Here is a 22051-nt window from a genome sequence, read left to right on the forward strand (position 1 = left end):
CGGCTCCTCAAAAAGAGCGGGTTTGCCCACCTCTACACGACAGTGTTGCCAGATTTTCGAATTTACTGACTTATCGGAGAGGTCATTCAAATGCATAACCAATGATGAATAAAAGTCAAAAGTCTTGTTGGTGACATCCAGCCTAGTTCATACATATTAATGGTACCTACAACATTTCTAGTATTTTAAAAAATACAATCAGATTGTTACAGAAATGGGTTCGTGAGATCGACAATTTTGGAATAAGAAGACAACAACTTCCTGGTTGCTTAAGAACTAATACCGTTAGACAGGGTTGCCAGATTTTCAACTTCTTTTTTTATATATTTTTTGGAATGTAGAATTTAAATAGAAATATATACCGAATATATGGTTATGTCAAAACAAGAACCACAACTAAAATGAAAGCATTTGAAAATAATTAAACGCTTGATTTTTTTTTAAATTACTTGTTTCAAAATTTTACATGTTGATGATCAGATTCCACAATCCGCTGTGTCCGCTTCAGTATACTCTGCCTTTCCTCAATTCCCTGCTCGATTTTGTTGTTGTTCTTGTTGAGGTTTGTGGTTTCTCGACTCTCCTCCACAGGTGTGTCTACAGGTATAACTTTGGAAGGACTACCAGAGACGACGACTAGAACGGGGATTTTGCTGCTGTTTTGATTGAGTGTGTGTGTGTGTACAGATTGTTGCCTGCCTCCTTCGTTTATTTTGATTATGCTTACTTTTGATTTTGCTGCTACGAAGCCACCGACAGACGGACGGACGGAGTCGTGCCGTCGTCGTCGGTGTTTGCCGTTTACTGGGGGGTTTATTACTTTTGATTTTTTTTTGTGGTAGGTATATTTTGATTTTACTATGATTTTTTTAGTTTGATTTTTCTCTTTGGTTATTTGTGTGTTTTTTGCTCTTCTTTGATTACTAGTTTAACGGCTAAACATTGTCCTGTAGTGACATCTATCCATTTTGGTTGTAGGTATATTTTAGTGCATTTTCTGTTTTGTTGTTATAGTTTTCTGTTAGCTGTTTATGATTTTGGTTGGGGCCAACCGACGTTACCGCAAACACGTGTTGATGTTTTCGGTAACGCCTGCGAGAATTTTGAATTGCTTGTCAGAAGCTCGTGTAACGCAAGGTGGTAGTGTGCAACGCAAGTGTGTAACGGCCTAACCTAAACGTGAATCTCGTCCAGATCGAACGAACCCTGCGTGTCGAAGCTGGCCTGGTGGAACAGCTTGGCCCGGGAGGATTTCTTCCGCGCACGACTTTGCCGCGCGCGGGCTTTTTGTTATGGAGGCTGCATGTCCTGCTGCAGGACGCCGCACTCCATACAAGAAGCGTAGATGGGCTGCTGCTGTTGTTGCTGGGAGGATTGTGGCGGGAGTGGTTGAGGTTTCCGGTGCGATTGGTGCGGATCGTGGTCGATGCGGGCGTAGTGCACGCTGGGTGCTGCTTGCGGGTGGTCACAGTCCATGAAGGTCGAGCTGTCGACGGAGCGGGATGACGTTAGGCGGTACGAGCGCTGTTGGGGGGAGGAACTTCGGCTGTACGACTTCGGGATGGGCATCGGGCCTCGGTTGTAGTGGCGTTCCGGTGACGGAGCTCGACTGTAGAATCGTTGGGGGGACACTCCACCGCGGTTGGTGTGTTTTGGTGGTGAGTACGCGCGGCTACTGCGGCGAGAGTGCTGCGGTGAGGGGCCTCTACTGTAGCTGGGGGAAAGTCCTCGAGCGTAGTGCTGCGGAGGTGACTGACTCCGGTAGTAGCCGCCGCGTTGCGGTGAAGCGCCTCGGCTGTAGTTTCGCTGGGGGGAGCTGCTTCGGCTGTAGACGTTGGTATTACGCTGTGGAGAGCTGCCTCGGCTGTATACGTTGGTACCGCGCTGTGGCGACGCTCCGCGACTGTAGTTCCGCTGGGGAGAAGCTCCCCGGCTGAACGAAGTCTGCGGCGAGATCCCCTTGAAGGAGGCTTGTGGAGAAAGCGACAGGCCACGGGTAACGGTGGTTTGCGGGGACAAACCTCGGGCGTAGTACCGGCTAGGTGAAACGTCTCGACTGTAAGCGTTAGCCGGGGAGCTGCTACGGCTGATCGACTTGCTTCGTTCCGACGACAAGCTGTACCGCTTGCGACTGTCAATGGAGCTCGTCGTCTCGAAGCTGGTGTTCGGCGAGTACCCGTAGGAGTCGTACATGTCACCCAGTCTCTTCCGCTCGGCACTGCCCACCGAGGCACTACGCTTCGCCCGCCGGTGGCGCTCCTCCTTGGTATCCTTCAGGTTCTGGTAGATGTGCGGGTAGTCCTTCTCCACACCCAGGTACTCGCTGGACATGGACAGGTAGCACCGGCTCGACGAACCCTGGTACTGCTCGTAGTCCGAAGACAGATTGGGATCGGTTTTGGACGCCGTACTGTCCGAGCTCTCCGACGGCTTGCTAACGTTCGGGCTGGACGACCGCTTCAGAATACCTCCCACAACCCCTCCGTTGGCGGCCTTCTTCTTCAGAATTCCTTCGCCAGCCTTCCGGTTCGGGTTCGGACTTGACGAACGCCTGGCCCGATCCGGACTCTTCTCGATCCTCACGTTCCGCTCGATATCGATACTATTCCGCGGCGACTTAATCTTAATGATCTTAATCGGACTCTTCTCGCGCTCCACCTTGGCCCGCTTGGGCGATTTGGACTTGTCGATGTTCGGGCTGGAGGTCGCGTCCGGCGACGAGTTGGCCGACGACGCGCTCAACATGTTGCGCGGATCGATGGGAGGAGGAGGCGAAGCGAACTCGTCCGGCGAGGACTGCTGCTTCGCGTCCTCCTTGGGCGAATCTTCATCGCCGCTCTTTAGCTCATCGGCGGAATCGCCGGACTGGGAGTCGAGTGTACTGTTGGACTGTGTGTAGATTGTGGTCACTGTGGTCAGTGTGGTCGAGGTTGTCGTCAAGGTCGTCGAAGGTGTTTGCTGTTTGCCCTGCTCACTCTCGAGGTGCTTCTCGCGCAAATCATCCATGTACTGAACAATATCCGTTTCGATTAGACTGTCTAGGTTAAGATTTTTAAGGTGCTTATCCATCGCGCAGTCGGTATCGGTAGCGGTTGAGGTGGATTTGGTGGTGGTGGTGGTGTTCGTCTCGGTCGTCTTGGTCTGTTCCGGCTTAAACATATCTACGACACTCTTATCGCTACTGGGAGAATTTCGCTTACCTAGGTCTTTCATCAGTACCGGGTGGTACGTGGCCGGCGGATGCGACGACTGGATGAGACGGGCCTGGCTTCCGGTACTGCCAACCGAGAGCGTTGAAGTCGTGCTGCGCGAAAACAAACCCGATATCAACAACCCGCGTACTCCATTAGCGATCCACAAGCCCCACTTACCTCAAGGTGAGATGGTTCGGAGTCTTGCCCAGCGACGACTTGGGCTTGACTGTACCGTGCTGCGAGTCGTCCTCACCCTCGGACTTGGTTCCCGGGTCGGCCTTTTCCGGCTCGCGTTCGCGCTCACGCTCGCTCATGTTGCGTCTGCACGCGGCAACTTGCTCTGCAAGACAAAAAAAAAACAATCAACAAAACCTTACAAATGTTTCATTCGCATCGCTAACGCTCCGTACCGCCCACATCGCCGACCGTCTTGCTGCGCATCCGGAACTGGCCGCTGTACTGCGGCACGGGCGGATCGTCCGCCTCCTGGCTGCCGGACGTGGTGTTGTCGTAGTCGATGTTGCCGGACGAGTGCCGCTGGTTGATCTTGTGCTTCTTCGGCTTGCCGAGCGTTTGCGAACCCGGCATGATCTGGGCCTGTCGGAAAGAGTTACTAGCGTTACTAAGCTGTCAAAAGGAGGTTGAGGAGAGGGACGTTACGAACCTGCTGCTTGGGGCGTTCCAGGGTTTGCGAGTTGCCGGACGAGAGGCCGACGCCGGTCATCGAGTTCATGCTGCCGCCCATGCTCTTCAACGACGGAATCGACATGTTGCGGACGCTCTCGCGAATGATTTGGCGGATCGTCTTGAGGAATGCGTTGCGGAAGTCACCGGTGCTGTACGGGGAGGAAGATCAGAAGAATTTGTATCGACTTTTTGCGCTCTCTCCTTCTTCATGCTTGGCAGAGGATGGTAAAAGTTGGCTTCGTAATTAAATTTCACACATTACTGTGGTTCAGCAAGCTGTAACGGCAAAGAGTTTATCGTGCACTCTTCCGTGCCAGAGAACCTTGAGGGCGTTCAAGGACCTGTCATCAATCTTTCAGACCATCACCGTAAGTGCTTCCAATCTGCTGTTCAGTTCAGGCAGAATAACTGACGAGATTGTGTTGATTAGACGTATACTTTCGAATTCTTGGGATTACCATTTAGATGGAATCAGGCAGCACGTGCCGACTCGAATCGACCTACAATGTATCAATTTGCATTTGAATGCCTCTTCAAAAACCGACTCTTCTCAATGAATAGTTCGTGTTTGTTTCATCTCGGCCAAATTCCCTGCGGAGGATAATCTAGCTCTGGCGATGGAAAATGGGGATGGAAAACTTTTCACTCTCGGTCGGTTTAAGGTGAGCTTCACGTTCGAAAACAATTTCCAAAGATGAATACGAACTTTTTTATCTTGCTTCAAGCTGTACCCGGTAGCCGTTTTAATCGCTTTCCAGCGTAAGCCGATTTAAATTAATAGATTTTTAAAATCCGTTTCTATTTTCAGAGCGGTAGATAAACATAGTACGGATAGCGACGCTGCGATGTGTGGGATGTAGGAAACCGCACTAAAATCGAACCGGTATAGTTAATCCTCTTCTCTCCTACTGAATGGTTGCGATTGATCGGTAAACAAGTACTTGGGAGAGTCATTGAAATGGCTTCCTCTTCATTGATTCAATAAATAATAAAATGGTTGAATTGGGTCCTAAAATGAAGCTTAGATTGCTGATATTTTTGTTTACAGCGATAAAGCTTATTTTTCTGAGTACAATGACCCTTTGTACGACCACAAAGAGTTTAAAATGGATTTTTAAATCAATTTTGAAAAATTAACCTCGCGGTCCTTCTTGACAGAAAAGCTCCTACTTGACAGCTCGTTCCAACGGGACCATAGTTGATCCATCGAAAAAATGTTGTCTTGTCAAATTTTTTTTTGAGTTAAAATGAAAAAAAAAAGATTAGAAATGGTTTTTAATCGTGTTTTTTACCGTTGTACATAAAAATTGACACAGGGCTTTAGTACCCAATTAGCTCCAAAAACGGTTTAATTTAACAAAAAAGTTGATGAAAGCGGCTAAAATTTTAGCTAGACAAACCAGTGGGGCGACATCTGTATCTCAGTACAGGCAGCTCGACCGCAGCCAACATTAGCTGTCAATTACGACACCAAAACAAACCAATTTTTCATTGTCTTTTGCAAGCAGAACATTACCAAACTTTTCGGCACCCTCAGCAAACGTAAATCAATACAAATTGCAGCCGGATCTTTCTTCGGATCTCTCCCGGAAAAGATCCGGCAGCAATTGTGTATGGTTTGACGTTTGCGGAGGGTGTCGAAAAAAGGTAAACAAATCACTTCGAGCATCAGCCAATTGCACCAAGCGATTTGTTGACATTTTTCGGCACCCTCCGCAAACGTCAAACCACACACATGTGTACAAAAGACACTCACCTATTCGACAGCACGTAGACCTTCTCCGACCTTCGTTGTAGTTGCGATCTGAGGTGGATCAGCTCCCAGAGGAAGTGCGAGTCCATGTCCTTGGCGGAGGAGGCCCGCACCTGCACCTCCGTGACGGGGATCAACACCTGGTAGCGGATGATCTCCACCTCGTTGGTGGCGTTCTTGCTGGACACACCCTGGTTGTTCGATTGAGAAAAAAGAGGTTACGATCATTCGATCTCTACCGGGTTACGCGAGCCCCTTACCATTAGCTTCTTCTTCTGGCGCAGCCGTTCCTTGCACAGGAACACGACGGCCGACTTGAAGACGAAGCACATGGCGTGCAGCTCCAGGCCCTTCTTGATCTTGCCAAGAAAGTCCGAGATGTTCAGCCACTCGACGCCCCCGTAGTACAGCAAATCGCCTACGTCGTTTGAGCGGAAGCAAACAAGAGGTTATCAAACAATGGAGTTCCTAAAGGGAAAAGGGGGGAGTAGGGCGGCAACAAAAACCTACCAGGACTGAGGTCGATCGGCTGCTTGCAGGACTTCTGGTGCTGGCGGAACAGATGGTCGAAGATCGCGCCGTACTCCTCGTGGATTCGTTGCATTTCGTTGATGTGCTCGGCGACCTTCTCCATGCCCTTGAGCGCCTCGACCAGGTGCAGATGCTCGGCGGCGTTCGGGTCGGTCAGGTTGCGCAGCTGCTGCAGCAGCAGCGGATACTTGAGGATGCGCTGGATCGGCTTGATCAGGAACGACTCCAGCGTGCTGCTGTGCTGCTGCTTGGGGTTGCGCGCCACCAGGAACTCCTGCAGCGCCTGGTTGCCTTCGTCTGTGTGGAAGAATGGATGGATTAGATGGTGATCTTCAAGTGATCGCGGCACGATCTTACTTGGATGTAGAACCTTCTGCGCCTTGCTGTGGCTGGCACAGAACGAGGAATACAGCTTGAAGTGGTTTACGTAGTACAGGAAGGCGGAACCGATCGCGAAGAGGACGTTCTGCAATAGAATAGGGTCAGTTGGTGATCTTGAGGGGTGGGTGATCGCGATCGTACCTTGAATTGACTAGGATGCTCCAGCTGGTGGAAGTCCGGCTCGAGGTCGAGCGCCTCCTCCAGGTTGTTTAGGAACTGCCGTTGGAATGTGACGATCTCTTGGATGTTGCCGAACAGTGCGGTGATCTCGGCGTTTGATAGGAATGTTTCGCGCTTCAGCGGCTCCAGGTAGTACTCGAGCAGGTTGTTCAGATGCTGCGAATTGAAGGCATGTCAGTACGGGATGATCCCAAAAACGATCTTACCGTGCTTACCTTGACGTAGGTCTTCTCCGTGTCAACCAGCTCGAGGATCACCTTGCGCAGCTTCTCGGCGTCGGACAGCTGGCGCGAGGGCGTCAGCATGGCGTTGGACACGGACGAGGCCACCGATCCGGTGGGGCTGGATTTGCGTGTCTCCTGCGGCGATCGGCAGAAGCCGGTGACCTGTTCGGCTGACTTGAGCAGATTCTCGATCTCGAAGCTGTTCGTGCGGGATGACTGCTTGGAGCGGTCCATGTGCGGATCCAGACCGGACGGGACTGGCGAGCTTTCGACCTCGGGCGAGTACACCTCCTTACCTGCAATACATGAACGTCCTTCATTGCAGAAGAACAGCGAATATAGCGGGGTGTGAGGCGATTGATCATGGGTTTGGGGAACTTCACACCGAGAGATTGAGACAAAAGGAAAGAAGACACGCTTGGGACACACACAGCTATGGGGTTTACTTACGCCAATTGGGGGCAGGAACAATAAGACCGGAGATCATCTCCTCACTGATGACTGGAGGATCAGAGGGAGGAGGAGGACACACTAGCGACTCGATGATGTCGTCCGTTGAGCGCATGATACCCACTAGATCCGGAGGTTCAGTGCGTGAGGACCTGTTGAAACACAAGAAAATTGATGATTGACACCCGACCATCCAGCGCGATGACCTACCTCATCATCATGCATAAGGCTTGCTCTTCCTGCAGGACACTCTCCAAGTACATCATGTCCAGATCGGATACGATCGCGCCATTTATCACAATAATTTCGTCGCTCTTGATGACTCCTACGAAACAGACCCGTTCAGAACCGTTCTCGCTTTCGACGATCCCCAACTTACCGTTCTGCATGGCCAGGCTCTTGTCCTCGACGCGACTCACGTAGCAGCACAGCTCGTCCTGCCGATCGGCGTTCTCGATCAGTTCGGCCTCCACGGAGAAGCCCCACATCTGCTCCAGCGAGCCACGCTGCAGCTCCACCTGGTACAGGATCTTGGCGCAGCACTCGACCATCTCGTGGGTGTGTAGCTGTGGAAAGGAAGAACAAGTAATGATCATCCCATCACCCATACCTTAAAAGCGCGATCGCGATCACTTACATATGTTTCGATCAGATCGTTACGGTGAGGAACAAAGTAGTTGTGATCTTCCATATCGCGGCGCTTCTTGACGCGCACAAAGTGCTCCATCGGGTTGAGGTTCTTGCGCTGGCAGGCGCTCGCGAGGAACTCCTCGACGGACATGCCCTCGCGCAGGTACACCGTGGCGAAGGTGTTTTCCGGCAGCGCGACCTTGTAGGACTTTTCCGCGTCGTCCCGGTTGCCCATCTGCATCGAGCGCCGGCTCGAGCCACTGTTCGAGCGGGACAGGATCGGCGGACGGCGCTTGGTGGCGCCGCGACCGGCCAGCAGGTTGTTCAGCAGCGACGGCGATCGCGCACAGATGAACGCGTGGAACGAGGACACCGTGAAGACGCCCAGCTTGTTCAGCGTGTTCTTGGTGGGGCGCGACACGTGCGTCAGGAGAGACTGTTGGACGGTGAGGGGTTCAGACTTGATCACAAATAGGGACGAGGCGTTACATACCTTAGGATTCGGTAGCTCTCCGTTCTGCAGCGAAGCCATGTAGCAACGCAGACGGAACTGCTCGCAGTGCAGCCGCTCGAGGTTCTCCTCCCACTGGAGGATCTGCTGCTGGATCTGGTGGCGCGTATCACCATCGTTGACGACACTCTGCTGCAGATCGGCCATGTGCTTCAGCTTGTGATCCTGAAGAAGATCAAAGATTTCACCCACAATTCTACACGCTCCCAGCAAGTTCACAACTTACCGACTCGATCGCCTTCTCCAGCCGGAAGATCTCCTCCTGCAGCAGGTGCAGCGTGCCCGTTTTGCCCCGATGTCTGGCGAACGCGGCCGCGCAGGCACTGTGTATACTGTTGACCCAGTTCTCCAGCTCGACCTGGCACGGCGCCTGGAACAGGTACGCGTCCCCGAACGCCGTGCTCAGACAGAAGATGTAGTCCCGCTTCGGGTGCTCCGGAATCGGCTGCATGATCGCGCCGTCCACGATGATCAGGTGCTTCGGGGCGGCCTCAACGGAGCGACCCTCCCGCGAGTCGCACGGGTAGAACAACAAGGTGGTACCTTTCAGACAGACCCAGTAGCCCTTCCAGCCGCGCTTGCGGGCCAGCTCGATCTGGTGCTTCTTGCGCAGGAGCCATTTCTTGACCGAGAGGAAGCTGCGTGTGCGGGCGTGCGGGTGGATGGGAAAAGTATGATCATGTTAGGGGTGGTTGTTTGAAGAATTTAAATTTATTTGTAGGAGATTGATTAATCATCAACTCCGTTTCATAAATTATTTAAAAAAATACCACCTCATTTTTCCGTCCCTGCGCGCGGCGCCTAGAAAACCCCAGATTTTATTTTCAAAAAATCATCTCGGAATCCTGTTTATAAACCTGACCAACTTTTTTGAAATGTTACTTAAAATCCGATAAAAATATTTTCAGATAAAGGTTCATTGGTCCAGACACCGTCAAAACGACATTTGAAGTTTTTATAAGGCTTTCTCAAATGTTAGGCTAGATTTTTGAAACTCCAAACTATATTTCCTTGAAAGTCAAACTTATCGTCTTATAATTGCGCCCAAGACAGCTAAAACCGTTTCAAATGGAAAAAGTGGTTTTTGTGAAAATTGACGAAAATGGTATATTTTTCCTAAACCGGCGTAGGTCACCCTAATGGCTAAACAAAAAAAACTGGTTTAATAATTTTGGCCGCAATCCAATTTTGAGCCAAATCAAATTACTTTATTTTTTGTTTCCTTAAGTTTCATATGAACCTTATAAAATAAATGTCGAGAATTTGTCACGAAAATACAGCAACAGATTGTCCGGAAATAAATTTGAGCACAAATCACTCCTAAGCTTAGAGTATTTAATGAAATATTCAAAAATTAAGGTTTCAAGCCTGGATTTTGCGGTTATTTCAAATATAGCTTACTAGGTGCAGAAATTTTTGGTTCTGAAACTTTCTATTGGAGGTCAAATATTGATCAAATATGTTATTTAGAGCCTCTCAAGTCAAATCCTTGAGAAATTTGATGGATATGTACATAAGGGTGCCCAGAATATGGGACTTTTTCTCAAAACTCCACAAGTTCCTTGGGCTATTTTGGGACTATGGGCCAAATATAAGCAATATCGGTCAACATTTACCCATTCATACACGAAGATGAAGTTAGTATGATTTTTTATCTTAAGTTTGTTCTAGGAAACGTTATTAAAAAGACCGTATTTTCATTAGAATTGAAGTACTTTTGAAAAATTACGTTAAATAATAGGTATTTTCAGACAAAACTCTAATAAATTGAAAATACCTGCAAAATTTGATTTTTTCAGTACTCATCGTGTTTATCCAACTCGGTTGAATAAATGATCGACCTGTGCTAAAAAAATCTTCTTTTTGCAACTTGGTGCATAAACTACTATTTTGCAATACTGAATAAACGTCTTTTGAATGAAATTTTTGCCCATATCCACGTGTTAAATAAATTCACCGTTAGAATAAAAAAACTTTTCTTATTGATACTAGTGCTGAAAATTACTAAAAAACTATCACAAAAAAAACTTTTACAAAAAAACATGTTTTACAATAGTAGTTTATGCAACAAGTTGCAAAAAGAGGATTTTTTCAGCACGAGTCGTACATTTATAAATACGAAGAGTGCTGAAAAAATCAAGTTTTGCAACGAGTTCCATACAACATTTTTTGCAATTCCAAAAAACACACACTGAGTGAAATTTTATGTCAAATTTTCATGTATTTTGTCAATAAATCGTTTAAATCAAAAAAATGTTAAAAAGTGTTACTTTTCGAAACAAGTGCTGAAAAGTTCAACTTTTCAGCACCCATTTGAGTGCTGAAAAGTAGAACTTTTCAGCATTTATTTTGAAAAGTGTTGCTATTCGATTCTGTTATTTTTGGTACAGAAAAGTAGGCTATTTCGTCATTCAAGAATGACAGGAAAAGTAAGTAGTTTCACGACGGAATTGCAAAAATTATTTTAAAGTTACTACCGCCAACTAGGAAAAAAACAGGAATACAGTCTGAATAGGCAAGGACATTTTAGAGCAATAAATATAAAAATTAGTGTACCGTAATCTGGGGTGAATCGGGACTACAGTCTGAATAGGGACAACAGTAGTTTTTAGAGCACTTAAAGCTTTTAAATTTGGAAATGAACACATTTTGTTGGTCTGAGTCTGTTCTAACCGAAACCAATCATAAAAAAATAAAATATTGTATTCCAACATGGTTAAAACTGCTGTCCCAATTCGCCCCATGTGTCCCGATTGACCCCAGTTTACGGTACTGTGAAATTGTTTTGTCTGTTTCTGTTTTAAACAAAGTCATTCAAAACATCATGCAAAAAAATGGCGAAATAGCTGTCTTGATCGTTTCATTTGTCCTCATTTGCCCCACATGCCAGTGTTTGATGAAAAATAATTTGATTAGATATTATTTTCCAAATTTTAGATCATAAATATAAGTAGATATCTCAATCTTTTGAAAATATAAATAATGGGAAATATTTAAAGCGATAGGCATTTTGCAGATCGGTAAACTTAAAAAAAAAAAAACAGTTTTCCCTTATACACCAAATTTATGCTGATATATGCCGAATATAAATTCTAATGACAACCAAATCTGAAACTCCAGACCAATTTTTTTCTATTTCGGGAATTCCCGGGACAAATAATAAAAAAATCTCGGGATTCGGGAATTACAGGTTTTGGAAAATTTCCAGGAATTCCCGGGATGGACGCACTATATTTGTCTATGCTTTTTCCAGGCTGTTTCTGATTAATATTTTGCCACAGAATTGTACAGAACGGCAACTTTAATGTCCAAAATCAGAGTGAGGATCAATGAATGGCTTAAATGCTTGTAAAAATCATGCAACTTTGAGAAAATATTAAAAGTTTTCTTATTTTTTATGCTGTCTTTCAAATCGTATCAAATCAGAAAAAATATTATTAGTATTTTTTGTTAAAAAGTATTTTTTTAATCAAAGTGTTTGGACAGTGAAAATCTATGTCCCACAAAAATAAAATTGCTTTTAAATTTGTCTCAGTGACCATAACTTTGAAACGAAAAAAAAAATATCATGTAGAAATAATGTTTTTTTATGGCAAATTAGGCCGATGCAAATATTTAAAAAAGAATAAAAATTTAAATAACAAGCCATAGTCTTCACATTTGAATGAAAAAAGTGTTTTAAAATGCATTTTACACTAGTTCAGTTGTTTTGCAATCATTAGTTTTCAAAAAATCTAAGATCCGACAAAAACAAAAATTGTATCGAAAAAAAAGATTTTGCATCGAAAATTATCACAAAATCTTAAGATTTTTTATAAACCCAAACATGCTAAAATGATATTAAACGCAGAAGAATGTATTTTAATTTGATTTTAGCTGGTTGCACTTGAATTTTCATTGAAATTTTGAAGTTTATTGTAAAAAAATTTTTTTTGCCCCCTGATTTTTCGGGCCAATTTTGAAGGGGGGGGGGGGGTTGTGACAAAAACTTTTAAAAATATTTTACCAGCCTTACTTATTTCAGAACAAGTATTTTCAACTTGAATCATTGAATTTGCCTTAAAAATTTAATTTCTAGCGCTATTTAACTTGAAACACTGTTTCATGAAACCAAACTCACAGTTTTACAAAATTTGAAGCGAGTTTTTGAAATATGGTTCAATTCTTTGGGTAAACTTCATTAGATTTTTCATGGTTCCATTTATGGAATTATTCTAAATTTAACTGTTTTTTCTTGAATACTTTTAAACAAATTCTTCTTGAACAACCCTTTTTGAAAAATTTAATTATATCAATTTGGTCAAGGTAAACAAAAATGGTGAATATCTTATTTTCAAATGAAATAACAAAAAAAAAATCGTTAAAATAGGTTGTCGAAAAAAAATAGGTAATATTCATTCCATAATAGCGTAATTTTTGTTGCCCAACATATAACCAAACAATATTCCTAGTTGTGAATGCTTCAGGAATAAATATTATCTGAATTAAACCTTGACATGAAATTTACAGACATAAAGTATGGCCCATAAAAAAATGCCCTATTGTTATTAGGTGTAAATCGGGACTATTTTTACTATTTATGATGTATGTAGCATGTGTACATGTTGAATAGGTTCAAAACAAACAATCAATGCATTTAAAACTATTCCCTTAGCATACAATAAGTTATAGCTCATTGAAAATTATAAATTTGCCAATTTGCTCTACGCCCAGGCCATATAAAGAAAAACATACTTTTTTTCATGTTGGTTGATCTGGATAGCCTATTATGGTATTTTTATGAACTAAAAAGTATACAGCCTTCAAGGTTACTGTTTTTGAGAGTTGTAAGAGTTAGTTCCACCGAATTTTACGCATTCTATTTACCAGTTATAGTAAAATAGTGAACCCGATTCTGAAAATGCATCATTTTTTGGGATTTTTTTGAGCCTGCAATGTTTCAACGCAAAAAATAAATGCTACTAATGATTGTAATTGATACTAACAGATGCTCTGATGTGACTTTTAACAATATAAAGCCGCTGGGTACGCTTTTGAGCCATCGACAACGGTTTTAAGTTATTGATTTATTTCGACAGAATCACACAAAATAATAACCAAAATGGCATTTTTCACACAAATTACCAATTTTAACAAAATTAAAAAAACTTCTTGATTGGGCGTATTTTAGAAGGACTTCTAATGATGCTTTCGGCACATAGTTGGATATTTTAAACTGTTTCGTTTTTGAAATAAAAATTATTTAATTAGGGTAAATATTGTTCCAAAAATACATTCATAATTGTAGACCGCCTGTACACAGTTTTGGTGAACTGCAAAAAACTATCATGACGATATCTTCAAAACATACTAAACTAACACCATAATACATAAAAAATCTGATTGTTAAATAAATTTAAGAATGGCACCACTTTTTCTGTGAAAAAATGCACATGTCGCATTTTTTTATGGGCCATACTGTAGTTCAACATGAACATTAAATTGAAATGAATAAAATCAAATAAGGTTCTTATTTTTGTCTGATTTCAAAGCATTGGTGCCAAAAATGTATACTTCCGTTTGTATTTCGGGTATTCCCGGGAAATTTACAAATTTCCCGGGAAACGGGAAATATTTTTTTCCGGGAAATCCCGGGAATTTCCGGGAATTTTTTTCCCGGGACGGGAAATTGGACGCTCTAAACATATCCAAAAATGTTGAATACCTATTGGATCAGGATTCTGAGATGTGATTTTTTTGAAAATAAAAACTGGGTATTCCGATGCACTGCGCATTAAAACGGAAACAACGAAAACTAAGGAAAATCATTTTTTTTAATTTAAGTCAAATCGAAGTACTTTTGATCTAGGACCTGCTGGTTTGACGTGGAATCACCGTGTATGTTTGTCCGTGTAATTTTGCCCTGAATCTGCCCACAGAATTGAGCCAACGTGTTGAAATTTGAAGAGGAGTTCCAGATTCAGCGGACAAAATTCCACGGAAATCATCTAGTTGGTTGATGTGTTCGATCCGTAATATAGTTGCAAAATTCAAATCCTAAAATAGCTTTTGATGGTATTCCTGGAACCCTCCGACCATCCTATCAGCTTTCAATTCACCTAACATAAGTGGGCACAGATGATGCATCCACTCCACCCTGAAATAGTGCCAACTTACCCCGCCTTCCGGACCGCACCGGTGCAGTTGAACGATGCCGCGGCCGTTCCGGTGGCCTTTGCTTTGTACGGTGAGGCCATCACACTCTCGCCGTCGTCCTCATCCGACACGGCCGTCGTCAGGCTCATGCGGTCGTCATCGGAAATCTGCGGAAAAGAGAGAAAGAGCGGGGTGGAAAGTTTGTTAGTACAAAAAAAGGCGCCATTCAGAGTTCGATAGGGGCGGGATACAAATTGGTACCGAAAATAGTTGCTCCATTCATAAAATTTACGTGTGTCGTGGGATTGGGGTTATATAATTCAGCGAAAAGTCTGGCATCTGGACTCGATTTTCGCCACGAACAGTTTCAAAATTGGTGCCAAAGCCGATCATAAAATATGTTGCCCGGGCTGAACTTTGTGTGAGCGAGTGGTGCGGCGCTGCATTCATTGATTTGTCACGATTCGGCAGTAAGCTTTTATGGTGCAACAGAAAGTTGCTCCCTTACGTACCATTCTACCGTCAATAAGCACTTCCATTTTGTACGCGAAAACTTTTGCGAATGGCAATTTGTGTGTGAGATTTGACACGGACGGGGGAAAGTTTTTCAGGATGTGGGGATTTGTTGAAATGATTGGAAGATCAGGTGAGATTTTTTGTGATTGAATCAATTCATGAGTTTTACCATTTTTTTATTTTATTTTCTTTTGTAATAGTTTGATCTTGATTTGCATTTTTTGAATATACCGTAGCTGATTCCTTTGTCAAGTTCAGATTGGAACACAAAATTAGCTCTTCAGGAAAAAACAGCAGAACGGGATATTCTGCCAACAACAGCTGCTTCCACGGATTCTCTACTGCAGCCGCAAAAATTACCCCCCCCCCCCTTTTTCCACTCCAAATATGTAGAGCACAAACTGCATTCTGCACGGCGCAAAAACAAGTGCAAGGAAAGGTAATCCTTTGTTTGCACTGTAATATACGTGCTTGATGCCGCACAAATTCCAGAAGAGCGGAAAATCTCCCGTGCTGCTGCTGATTCTGCTTAAATTGTGGTGCCCGCGTGTGGTTGTGTGTGAATGTTTGCACTGCCGCCACACGTGGTTTACCAACACCGAAAGCGCGAACATTGCCCCCCCCCCCCCCTTCTGTTACCTCCCACCCTTCTCATTTGCATAATATTCAAATATGGCACACAGCGCGTTAGACGGTGCGATGTTGGCCGTGCGGGTGCGGCTAGGATAAATAAATGAGAGATAATATTTATTGTATGCATTATTTTCCACGAGTATACAGAGCTGCATATGCTGGGTTCCTACAATCTGACACCCCCCCCACCTCCCCTCTTTACGGAGTTGGAGGAATTTTCCGTGGTAGTAGCGGCAACTATCATAAAACTGGTAGTATATGCGATGCAACGTACTCCCGCGAACACTGAGTACGGAAAAAGTTGGAGTTAAATTATCGCTAATGATCGTTTCTAAATGTTGAAAAATGTAGTAAAATTAAAAAAATGTTTTGTGAATACAATTTTGATTTTATAATTATTAAATTGAGAAACAAAACTATAGTGAGCAATTCTCTACCAAAACCAGAAATGGATTTTATTTGTATTTTTTGATTTGGCTCAAACTTTGTGAGTGCCTTCCCTATGACCAAATAAACTATTTTGTGTGATTGGTTCATCCATACAAGTCTCCATACAATTTTTGCTGCTGTCCATACAAAAGTGGTATGTAAATATTCAAACAGCTGTAACTTTTGAGTGAATTTTCTGATCAATTTGGTGTCTTCGGCAAAGTTGTAGGTATTGTTGAGGACTTTTGAGAAAAAATAGGTAAACGGATTTCCCAAATTACATGTTTTTTGATTTGTTGATATGTTTTAGGGGACAAAAATCCGCAACTGTTGAGCCATAGAGAAACATGGCCAAAAAATCTGCCGCCGAGTTATGAATTTTTGAAAAAATAGTGATTTTTGGAAAAAATCGAAGTTTCATGCAAAAACAAGTTAGACATTATTATTTAATGCAAAATTGAATTTGCAATCGAAAAGTACTTTACGGATTTTTTGATAAAGGACTCCGTTTTCAAGATATAGCCACCGAAAGTTTGATTTTAGCGAAATATTTGCAGTTTTTCAATTTTTAAAAATAGTGACCATGAGTGACCGTTTCTAAAAATATTTCCAATCTTCAATGTCTCTTAGACAATTCTATAGCAAATTTTCTGAACTTCTAAAAAAAAATATTTTTAGAAACGGTCACTCATGGTCACTATTTTTAAAAATTGAAAAACTGCAAATATTTCGCTAAAATCAAACTTTCGGTGGCTATATCTTGAAAACAGAGACCTTTATCAAAAAATCTGTAAAGTACTTTTCGATTGCAAATTCAATTTTGCATTAAAAAATAATGTCAAACTTGTTTTTGCATGAAACTTCGTTTTTTTCCAAAAATCACTGTTTTTTTTCAAAAATTCATAACTCGGCGGCAGATTTTTTGACCATGTTTCTCTATGGCTCAAAAGTTCAAACATATCAAAAAATCTCGAAAATCAAAAAATACGTATTTTGGGAAATTGAGTTTTAGTGAAAAAAAAGTTGATAAAAAATTCTCAAATTTTTTTTCCGTGTACCTATTTTTTTCTCAATAGTCCTCAACAATACCTACAACTTTGCCCAAGACACAAAATTGATCAGAAAATTCACTCAAAAGTTACAGCTGTTTGAATATTTATATACTATTTTTGTATGGTCATCAGCCAAAATTGTATGGAGACTTGTATGGGATGACGACAATGACGCAAAATAGCTTATTTGGTCATAGGGAAGGCCCACCACAAAGTTTAAATCAAAAAACAAAAAAATACAAAAAATAAAAATGGTCGAAATCGGCCGATTTCGTAGAGAGTTGCTCTAGGGATAAAGGATATAAAACCAATTTTTAAGTAAAATTGTTTTCTAAATTGTTTTGTTTATAAATAAAGATTCTGCCATTTATCGCTCAGAAAATCTTATTTCAAAATAATTATTTTTGAATATTTTGAAAGCTTTTTTGTATACCAATGATTAAAAAGGCATAATTGAACATAAGGAAATGATCTCAAAAAGTCATCAAAACATATAATTCTAATTAAAGTTGATTTGAGAAAATTTTGAGTTTCAACTATGTAAATTTTATGATTAAAAATGTCATCCTAAATATAGAATTTTTGATCTAAGCCTGTAAAATTTTCTCGTTTTAGTTAAACTTGAAATTCTGGTCTTCCGTTAAATTTCACATTGCCCATGAACTTATGTTTCATCTGATAAAGATTATAGAATAATTGAACGAAAGTAATGATACTTCACAAATATTTCACCTGTTTAATTCACTTCATTATAAATTAAAAATAATTACTGCCATAAATGTAGCTTTACATTTTTCATATTCTGTTAATTAAAAAAAAATATTAATGCATTATTTTTTTATATGAAATTCTTAGGACAACATTAAGGTAATCTCCTTCCAAAAACAAAGAAGTTGAAATCGACTATTGAGAAAAAATAAAGAAATCTTTTTGAAATTTTACAATTTTATTTAAGAGTTGAAATTTGCGTTTTATTTCTCCTTTTGAAATGTTATGATTAGGACGTCCAATTTCCCGGGGTTAAGAGTTTCCTGGGAAACGGGAAAAATATTTCCGGATATTTTCGAAACAGTCATAAATCTGTGTTTTCATTATATTTGTTTTGTTTTGTTTTTAAAGCATTAAATCATAGAATTGTTTCAATACTGGTTATAATGTTCACTCCAATCTAAAAAAGGCGATAGTTTTTTGATAGCTTAAAAAAATTAAAAATTGTTTTTGGATTTTGAATGAACCACAATTTTTAATCCAATGCAAATCAAATTATATAAGTCTTTAACACTTCTGGAGTTTTTTTTTGAAAAGGTCCATTAAACCAAATTTCCAGTTTTTGGGTGTTTTTGGAACCACCTTGAGTCAGAGGGGTATTAAAAACATCCAAAAAGCAAAAACTGGAAATTTGTTTTATTGGACCTTTTTTTTTTTTAAAAAAAAAACAAAAAAAAACTCCAGACGCGAAGCACCAACGGGGTCAAAAAAGTTGGAATTGCAACTTCATCCGGCAAAAACTCAACCGATTTGGGTTTTCTTTTATATATTTTTTTAAATGTCATGACTAGAAAAGCCCGAAAAATCCTTTAAAAAAGTCTATAGAAAAAGAAGCGACAACAAATAAAATGATAATTTTAGATAAGTTTTGAATTTCATGTTTTATACAAAACATATTTCATATATTATTTTTAAGTTACTATCGCCAATTGGGGAAAATTGGGACTTAAGTCTGAATAAGTACAGGAGATTTTATAACAATAAATTTGGAAATCGGTGTTCTAAATTTTTTGTTCTGTTCCTGTTTTGCCTGTGTTGTGTGAAAAATACAAAAGCGAATGCAAATTTTTATGTTTTAAAATTCATGTCGATAACTAGGTATTCAACTGTTCATGGATTTCCACAATTAAATCTGAATTTCCAGACCAAAATTGTTTTTTTTCAATTTCTGAAATTCCCGGGACAAATTTGAAATAAATCCTGGGAATTTTGTCCCGTGAATTCCCAAGAACTACCCGATTGCAAATTAGTAAAAATGTTTTGCAAAGTTTGTAGAGTACGTTTTCAATACTTTTGAAAAAAAATCATAATTGTTTATCACTAAAAAAATCGTTTAAAAAAAACTTTTGACCATATATTAAGTTTAATTGTGGTTACTCATATATTTGTAGACCATTAGAAGGTAAAGCTTGAAAGAAAAAACGAAATAATTTCTATTGAAAAGTTCAGAAAATTTCACAAGTTTCATGTTTTACCTTGAAAATCGGACCAATAGCTTCCGAGACATCGTTACTTGAAAATTGCAGGCTTAATAACGTCATGATTCGAATTCCCGGACGCTTCGAAACCCGGACACCTCATCGTGTTTTATCAAGAATTTGGATACAACTTCGCATTATGAATGTCAAAACTGTGTTATTTGATGATCTTTCATTAAAAGTTTGTTTGAACGCTGTAGTTAATGTCAACACAAATAAATAAAATAAAATTTTACGTGAAATTTTTCATAGGCGTCCGAAGCACCGGGAAGGCAAAGCAGAAATTTATGGTTTGGATTTTATTATATAAAATATCGATTGTTTTGATGTTAGCAGCTTATTTGAGACTTAAAGAATGCCATTCACTAACATTTCAGTCCAAATTTGTGCGGTTCAGCAAAAACGAGTGTCCGGAATTCGAAGCAAAAGTGTCCGGATTTCGAAGCACAACAAGTCATTTTAATTTTCAAATTCTGATGATTTTTTTTTTGAAAAGGCATATTTTGCATGCATTCTCTTAAAACTGACTGTTAATACTACATCCTGATGATATTTCTTCATTTCCAACTTATTACATGATTTTTTGTCAGCTATAACGAAAATGATATGCTACTAAGTGTCCGGATTTTGAATCATGACGTTAGGTGCCTCTTAGAAAAAAAACATTTTCATCTTTTCTAATTCTCAAAATTTCAAAATATAAAAAATAGCTTTTTGAAAATATTATTTTTGGGGTGCTTTTCTCTCAAGAATTGTTTTTTTTAAATGCAAAAAAAAAATCGAAAATAAATTAAAAATTTATACCTAAAGTAACTTGAAAATAGTATATTTTACCAACAAAAAAAAAATGTAACGTACTTTTTGATTGCAAATTCGATTTCGCTTTGTAAACTAACTTTTAATAATTGTTTTTTCCAGATTTTCGATTCTTTTTTTTTCCAAAGTTTTTTAAGAAAAAAAAAGATGTCTTTTTGGTCTTCTTATCAAAATACTTAGAAAATTAAAAAATATACGGAATTTTTTGACTTTTAGTGATAAAAAGTTAAATTAAAAATTCGGAAACTTTATTCCTTGTCCTAATCTTAACTGACAACTTTGCCGAAGACATCAATTCGACCAAAAAAACCCTGCTCAAGATACTGAATTGCATACATTTACTTATTAATTTTGTATGACCAGTCCCAAAAACTGTATGCAGACTTGTATGGAAAAAATAATGATGCAAAATGACTTTTTTTTGACATAATGAATGAATGGCAGGGATGCCAGATACACAGATTTGTCTGTGTTTCACAGACATTTGAGCTCGTGTTAGACATTTTTGAGGTGCACAGACTTTTTAAAAACTTCATTAAATTGTTATTTTGTAAAAATATCAATCGAAACTTATTTCGTTAGTCTTCAAATGCTTAAAAACACAATTTTTGATAAATTTCTATGACTGTAAATTGATTTATTTGAATTTCACAGGCACAGATATACACAGACTTTTTCACAGACATTTTAAAAAATCATATGGCATCCCTGATGCATTGACAAAGTTTCATAAAAAAAAGAAAGTTGACTTTCGGTGCGGAGGTTTACGACACCGAATTAAATCCCTGTATCGTCAACGAAGAACGGTGCATCACGCCACTACCGACGTCATCCTTTTCTGATGTAATCACTGCACAGACAGTATACACAGTGCCACAGACACTTGCACTTGGGGGGGAAAGGATCACGCTGAAGAGTGCTCCTATCTCTCGAAAGGCATAGAAAGACAAGCTTCAGTGATATGTAGGGCAAACCTGCGCTAGATCCACTTATCCAGTGTGTGTGTTGTAATTATTCCTCTCTGGTAGCTAGAAGTTGCACAAACTTACGATTCACATTAGTTGAATCAGTACCTTTAAATTCAGATTAAGGAAAAAAAAAATATTTGATTTTGCCTATAAACAATCTTGAAAGACTTTGAAGCACTCAATTGAAATATAACAATTCACCAAAGACCTACATCATAATTGTTAGTTTTCTGAGTATTCTCCAAATCATACATATTTCACTCGGACACAAAAAGTCAATTTAAATCCAATATAAAGGATTCTTTTGATGCATTTTACCCAAAAATACCAAAAAAGGCAAATTCCCAACTAAATCATTTTTATTATTCCATTTCCCTACTGATCTGAAGCACAAAAATTCGAAACTATTTCCATCGAAATCGATACATGGAAAGCAATCATTTTTCACTTGATTTTTTTTCCATCTAGCTCGATTTAATCCCTCAAGTACCGACCGGTTAAAGCAACACATTTCCCTTTCTACAACACCCGGGGTTTTGGGGTGGTTTGAATTTCCCTTCTGCTTATTTTTTTTCTTTTATTTGCCAACACTTACCTCACCTTATTTGAATGCAAAGTGTTCGTTCGTTTCACTCCCTTTGAACTAAGCTTTTCGTGTACATGATTTGAGAAAGTTGTCTCATCTTAAATTTTTAGATGGTTTTATTTCTTAAAA

The 22051-nt window shown here is 40.6% G+C and overlaps 1 protein-coding gene across 7 annotated transcripts in view; it reads right to left on the reverse strand.

Annotated features, from left to right (window-relative positions):
- Positions 1-1137: 1137 nt before the first annotated feature.
- The window catches only part of LOC120418013 (protein still life, isoform SIF type 1), a 258310-nt gene continuing 237396 nt past the window's right edge, over positions 1138-22051 (reverse strand). For 5 of the 7 annotated variants that reach the window (XM_052709651.1, XM_052709650.1, XM_052709648.1 and 2 more), the window contains exons 13-29: positions 14698-14843; positions 8768-9179; positions 8524-8706; positions 8038-8466; positions 7780-7966; positions 7611-7725; positions 7401-7552; positions 6942-7246; positions 6688-6882; positions 6523-6631; positions 6145-6462; positions 5895-6052; positions 5638-5825; positions 3859-4030; positions 3605-3791; positions 3372-3534; positions 1138-3304 (exon numbers count right to left, since the gene is read on the reverse strand). In XM_052709651.1, the coding sequence (XP_052565611.1) occupies positions 1291-3304; positions 3372-3534; positions 3605-3791; positions 3859-4030; positions 5638-5825; positions 5895-6052; positions 6145-6462; positions 6523-6631; positions 6688-6882; positions 6942-7246; positions 7401-7552; positions 7611-7725; positions 7780-7966; positions 8038-8466; positions 8524-8706; positions 8768-9179; positions 14698-14843 (5433 nt within the window). In that variant the 3' untranslated portion in view covers positions 1138-1290. The remainder of the gene's footprint in view (positions 3305-3371; positions 3535-3604; positions 3792-3858; positions 4031-5637; positions 5826-5894; positions 6053-6144; positions 6463-6522; positions 6632-6687; positions 6883-6941; positions 7247-7400; positions 7553-7610; positions 7726-7779; positions 7967-8037; positions 8467-8523; positions 8707-8767; positions 9180-14697; positions 14844-22051) is intronic. The other 2 variants (XM_052709653.1, XM_052709652.1) reach the window with 1 other exon arrangement.

Source organism: Culex pipiens, chromosome 3 (assembly GCF_016801865.2).
Source record: "Culex pipiens pallens isolate TS chromosome 3, TS_CPP_V2, whole genome shotgun sequence".
Classification (NCBI taxonomy): Eukaryota; Metazoa; Arthropoda; class Insecta; order Diptera; family Culicidae; genus Culex; species Culex pipiens.